General features: G+C 31.2%; 3 protein-coding genes across 3 annotated transcripts; 1 reads left to right on the top strand and 2 right to left on the bottom strand.

The window, feature by feature from the left end:
- Nucleotides 1-1553: 1553 nt before the first annotated feature.
- On the bottom strand, nt 1554-4308 carry LOC107635227 (uncharacterized). The gene is made up of 5 exons (XM_016338630.3): nt 4008-4308; nt 3757-3837; nt 3563-3631; nt 3261-3446; nt 1554-3173 (listed from the first exon to the last, which is right to left on the bottom strand). Exons 1-5 carry the CDS (start codon nt 4107-4109, stop codon nt 2547-2549), a joined length of 1065 nt encoding a protein of 354 aa, XP_016194116.1. The 5' UTR covers nt 4110-4308; the 3' UTR covers nt 1554-2546.
- LOC107635228 (uncharacterized) lies at nt 1593-2432 on the top strand. Its single transcript, XM_016338634.3, has one exon. It carries the CDS (start codon nt 1593-1595, stop codon nt 2187-2189), a length of 597 nt encoding a protein of 198 aa, XP_016194120.1. The 3' UTR covers nt 2190-2432.
- A 673-nt stretch (nt 4309-4981) lies between the features above and the next one.
- On the bottom strand, nt 4982-5744 carry LOC107635229 (uncharacterized). Its single transcript, XM_016338635.3, has one exon. It carries the CDS (start codon nt 5663-5665, stop codon nt 5099-5101), a length of 567 nt encoding a protein of 188 aa, XP_016194121.1. The 5' UTR covers nt 5666-5744; the 3' UTR covers nt 4982-5098.
- Between the last annotated feature and the right edge of the window lie 430 nt (nt 5745-6174).

Here is a 6174-nt window from a genome sequence, read left to right as displayed (position 1 = left end):
TTTGCTTTATTACTTTTATTGATTGTTGCTGTGTATAAAACAAGCGAGGCTTCACCTATTTATACTGGTGACAAGCCTTTGGTTTCAACCTTCATTTACTTTCATTTTGCCTTGAAAATAAATTTCTTTGCATGGAAAAAATTATTAGCCGCCCAATTGATAAATGGGCATTCATTTCATATTTATCCCAACAAATTAAGCGCTTTTTATTTTTTATTTTTTATATCTCTTCTTTTGTTGACGTGCGTTTCTTCTTCTTTTTTTAATACATTTTTTTTTTAAAAAAAACATAGAAATTTTGGTTGAAAAGATAGGAAGTTTAATTCCATAACATATAAATTATTTTGAATTACACAAATTTTTTATTTAAAAATAATAAAAAATATAAAAATTTTAATCACATAATATAAATATTTTAATTGTATAATATAAAAGTTGTTTTGAATAATGTAGGCTTAGTTGAATAATAAAAAAAATACAAAAAATTTTATATAAAATATCCGTGTTTATTTTCAATAAATTTATATATTTTTTATATGTTTACTTTAAAAATCTTTTATATTTATTATTGTAAAATTTTTGTGTTTTCTCCTTTTGTTTTTTTACAAAAAGGTTATGTTTATCTTAAAATATTTATGTGTTCTTTTTTTTTTTCTAAAAAATTCTTGTGCTTTTCTTTATAAATTTCTCTATTTTCTTTCTAAATTTTAAAAAATGTACAAATAAATAAACAAAACAAAAAAATACATAAAAAGAAAGAGAAAAAATAAAAAAGGGGAGGAGCACTAGAAAATGAAGAAGAAAAAGAAAAGAAAACGAATAAAAAAGAACGAGACAAAGAAATGTTATACGAATTTGATTAAACTTAGTTACTAACAACATTTGGTTACGCCGGATTTTTGGGAAAAAAAAATTCTATCTATTTCAATAGAATTATTGTCTAAATCTAACATTCTTAAAACTTGAATGCATGGATAATTTTTCTATTGCTTGGGTGGATGGGCTGCATTAATAATTTGGAGATAAAATTCAACGTGCAATTTATTAAATCACATTTGACTAAGTCATTGTGCTCAAAGCACGCACTTCTCTTTCAATATGCTGTTTTCTTATCTATGTGCACTTCCCAAAATTCCCATCAATGACTTGAATAGTTGAATCTATTTTTCAACATATAATTTAATTCATCTTACCTCTATATTAATAGTCATCACTCTATCATTATTAAATTTACCACAATTTAATTTTAATTCAAAACTGTTGTTATTCACTTCTTAATCATATTTATATAAGCCAATAAGTTATAACTCAAATGGTATAGTCTTTCCATTCTCAATTAAGAGGTTGCGGGTTCGAGTCTCTTATGTTTGGTAAAAAAAAAAAATCATATTTATATAAACTATACCGTTAATATTCCTCTTTATACTTGTCCAAGTCTTCGGATTCAAAGTCTTCGATAATCGATATGCTTTTTCTCTTAGACTTGATCATACTCCCCTTTGATCCAAATTTTATATATATTCACAAGCCACTTTCACTGAATTTCATATACGAAGCTTAGAACGAATTTCTCTTATTTTTGTGTCACATAAATGGCAAATTATGGAACTACACAAAGAGTAGCAACCTCTTCCTCAAACTCTTCACCAAAGCCTGAAAACTATGAACCAAAAGTTCCAAATGAAAATCACTTCAAGATTTTCTGCCCCTTTAGCATTCCTTTAACATCAGAATCTGCAGCAGTTCGAATCATAAGAAACTTTGCCACCTATGGTCTATACTACACCCACTTTGTGTGGATCATACTATTCATAACTCTCATACCTGCCAGAAAAGTGTCACTGATTCTTCTCGTTATCATGACATATGTGACATCCCTTTTTCTTTTGATTCTAAGGACATGGCCAAATTCTTTTCTGCTTCACAAGATCATAAACAAGTGGTTTGTGTTGGCTGTGATTGCGGTTGCGACGGCGGTGCAGCTGGTTTTAACCGACGCTGGGATTCATCTGGCAGTGACTTTGGCTTGTAGTATGCCTCTTGTTTTGGTTCATGCAGTTTTGTGGGTTGGTTTTTATGGTTCTGAGGTTGTGAATTATGATGCTGGTTCTGCTTCTGCTTCAAGAGAAAGTGCTCCTCTTTTTGTAGTTAATGAGAGTGGAGATAAGGTTTCAAATGATGCTGTTTGACTTTTCTGTTTTTATGAGTCTTGCTCAAGAAATGAGTTTGTCAAATTAATGTGGTAATAAAACTGTCAATTTTTTTTTCTCTATGAATAAGTTGGCATTTATGTGTAATTACTTGAAATATGTTTGATCATATTTCTATTTCTGTATTGAATGGCAAGTTATGACTGTTTGATGAATTCAGATGAGTCTTGCTAAGATCTATATTTCAGAGAATAATATATACATGGGTTAGTAGAAGTCTAATAAGATCAACATGGGTTACATTAATAAAGATGGTTAGTTACATGTGGTGAAAACAAAAAATAAAAGTACATTAACAAATAATCAGAAACCATAATGCAATGCATAGCATTAGAATTACTCAGCTACTTCTACTTTTTTATACAGCCAGGAATAAAAAAGAACCAGCATGACCAAACCAACAAGAACCATAACAAAACCAAGAACACCTAAACATGTAAACAAGGTACCATGAATTCTAAATGTGCCACATATAACATTAAACCCTGATGCTGCAGCCACCAACACAGACAAAGAATACAGCAATGAGAGACATAACATTGAGATAATAGGCACTCTAAATCCCAAAGACCAAGCCACCATCACTGTGTATGCAAAGCTCACTATGAACATTCCGGTCCATATTGTCGCCGGTAAGAACCTTGTAGATGCTTGAAACAAGCTCAGTGGTATCTTTGAGTTGTTTCTTGTGCTTGCGAATTGCGAAAGGTTTTCGAAAGGACTACCTAAACAAGATAGCAATGCTGCTTGTACTCCAAGCAACTTCACTGCCAATGCGGCTCGGTGTTCTGGTGGACAAATTATCTCTGCTGAACAGAATTGCATGAATGTTTTTCTTGTAGAATCAGTTTGTTGAACCTTTTTGGTTAAGCCTTGGCTGCGATCCGAAATCCGGCTTGTGTCTTTTAGGTTTACCACCACATGGGAGGTGGAAGAAGAAGATACATCACATTCCTTTCTTGTCTGTTCATTTTGAAAGATCCACTGAAAATGTTACTCAATATTGCATAGACAAAGAAGATATGAGAATCATAAATTCCTTTTCTTTACCTGCTTTCTAGTTAAGTTGTAGCCAGAGTTCTTATTAGGCTTTTGCATTGACTTGTCAAGTTCTTGTTTTCTCTTTTCATCATTAGGCAGAAAATTGTGTTTCTCATCATCTTCTGTGACCCCCTCTTCATCATCATCATCATCATCATGGATATAGGCCTTGTTATAAGGCAACATTCTATCAGGCTGCATAGACATCCAGATACAGAAGTCATAAAAATTATATAAAGAACTTTGTTTTGATATTCCTTTAAAATTTTGAATGAAAGATTAAAAAATGATGAAGATAATCAATCTCTCACCTCATAAAATACTGCTGTAGCGTTTCTCAAGTATGCAATAGTTCTCAATAACTCCTTATTTGTAGGGTACTGCAAATTCAAAACACAGAAAACATGTATGTCAAAATAGCAAAAAAAAAAGAAACTCGGAAGGCACAGATCATATATAAAATTCAACAAAAAAATAAAAAAGGAAGTGTCAAGCAGTATCTTGCCTCAGTTTGTTTGCCTGAAATTCTTGCCGCCACTGATCCGCGGCGCAATCTCCTGTATATGATTGGATTTGGTTGTCTTGCCTTTGTTGTTTCAAGATATTGCAAACCAAATGAAGAAGTCAGTGAAACAAAAAGTCAACTATTGCTTCCTTACCTAATCAGAAAATATTTAGTGGTACAGTTCTTGATGCTATATATAATAAGATTCAATTATTCAACTTTGAGGGAATGCAAATAATGCATAAACTTACAGGCTTTCTTGGAAGCAAAAACTTGTTGCTTATGCTATTGTTCTTGTTGTTGTTATCATCTCTGTTCTGTTCTGAAACAGAAGGCATACTCAAAGAAGCCATGATCAAACAAGTGGATCACTGGATTGTTATAACTTCAAATATGGCAATTCACTCAATTCAGGTGGATCAACACAGGTTCTTATAAGTCAGTGTTTTGTGATTAAAAGGATTACTGTGGAAGAAAAGGTCAGTGAAGAGACACATGGAGGAAGTTGTAAGTCTCCATTTTTTACTTTGTAGAAGAAGATCTTGTTATATCATACTTTATTGTACTTACCAGTTTTTGTATGCAAAAGTCACTGCTCTATATAATACACTAACAATTCCTTCTTTTTTTTTTTGGTGTGGGATGGAAGCTTCTTCTACACATAAATTTTTGTAGAATATTCAATTTAAGACAATATATGTTCTATTCTTAATGATGTGAAAGAATGGTGAGAAAAAGATTAATCTTTTGGTGAGTATGATGTTGATTAGTAATTCGAAAGAATTAATACAACTATACAAGCACTTCATAAAGGTAATTTGAGGATAATAGTCTTAAATTACATATATGAGTGACATGAGTTCTTTTTTTTATATCATTGGTTTTACAACATAAAAATAAAATAAAATGTTCTAAACAATAAATTTTTCTGATTATTATTATTATTATTATTAATTTATTATTGTGAAAATACTTCCTCAAATACTAATAGCTCTTAACATAAACTTGATTCGAACTAACCTATCAGTTGGAACAAAGCTTTATTATTGAAAATGTCTTGAATTATTTTCACAGTAAGATAAAAGAATAAAGGGCAGCTCAGTGCATAACCATCCTGTATTATTGCAGAGTTTGAAAGACGGTTGCATCTAAAGGATATAATGCAGGCAGCCTAACCTGATAATTACATCAGTGACCGATTCATCACTGATTCCACAGCTTGAAGTAAGAAAAAAGAATGCTGCAATTTATTTTATTCACAATTCCAACACTTCTATTACATTACAATTGCAGTGAAAAAAAAAAAACAACAAAATTGAGATGTTGACTTATAACTAAAAAATCAAACTTCCTCTGTGCCATCAGCACCAACTTCACAATTACAATTACAATAATGATCTTCAGTGTCAAAGGAATGGTGATGAGCAATCCATAAAAGTGAATGAATCAAAATTATAGGAACAGCAATAGCTAAAGTAACTGCAAGATGAGACCCAGCTTCAGTCACCACAAGCATCACCACAGTTACAAACACTAGCAATGACAACACAAACCTTTTATCTATGACTTTGTGAAGCAAAACAGAATAAGGGAATGCCCTTAGAATTAAACAGTAAATGGTTATTACATATGTCATTATAACCAAAATAATCAATGAAATTTTATGCCTGGGGATGAGGACTATGAAGAGTATGATCCAAAAGAATAATGTGTAATATAAACCAAGATTCCCTAAGTTCCTCATGATTCTGATTGCTGCAGCTTCTGAAGTTAACGGCATGTTAAAGGGACAGTATATTTTGATGTCAGTATAGAGTTTTTCATGATTCTCTTTTGTTTCATGAGATTCAACTTTGGATGAAGGTTTTGAGGAGGTTGGTATTCTTTGGCTAGTTCCAAAATTTGCCATAGCATATGAAGTATGAAATTTGGAAGATCAAAGAAGGGCTAAGTAGAAAAAAAAAAAAAAAAAAAAAAAAAAAAACAAACTCTTTAACAACAATTACTGAAGCTAGAGGGTATTAGGTTCAATTGATGGCTGGTTGTGTTACTTTGATTGTGAATTTGGTTTATTATAAATATGTAGAATAGTGTCAATTTCTAGCTAAGTGGAAAGAGACATTTTGTCATTTAAGATTTTGGTAAATATGGAAGAAATTTCATAAAAGGAGAGTGTAATAACAGGGAACCTTCCTTTGTTGTTTCTAATGTTTGGTTTCCCTAAATATTCTGGCCCTACTTGTTTGTAGCCAAACATTTGAATTGTCTTCAGTTCAGTTTGATCAAGTACTAGTAGTGAAGGTGGTTTCAATCTGATATTTGTCTTTTCTTTTGTTTTTAACAAAATTATGTTTAAATGGATAAGAATGAGAAATCCAAATTTATTTCTTGATTGCCATTTTGTCATTTAAGATTTTT

The sequence above is a fragment of the Arachis ipaensis genome, chromosome B4 (assembly GCF_059453495.1).
Source record: "Arachis ipaensis isolate K30076 ecotype BB chromosome B4, ASM5945349v1, whole genome shotgun sequence".
In the NCBI taxonomy this organism is placed as follows: domain Eukaryota; kingdom Viridiplantae; phylum Streptophyta; class Magnoliopsida; order Fabales; family Fabaceae; genus Arachis; species Arachis ipaensis.
This window is presented reverse-complemented; position numbering and strand designations above follow the sequence as displayed.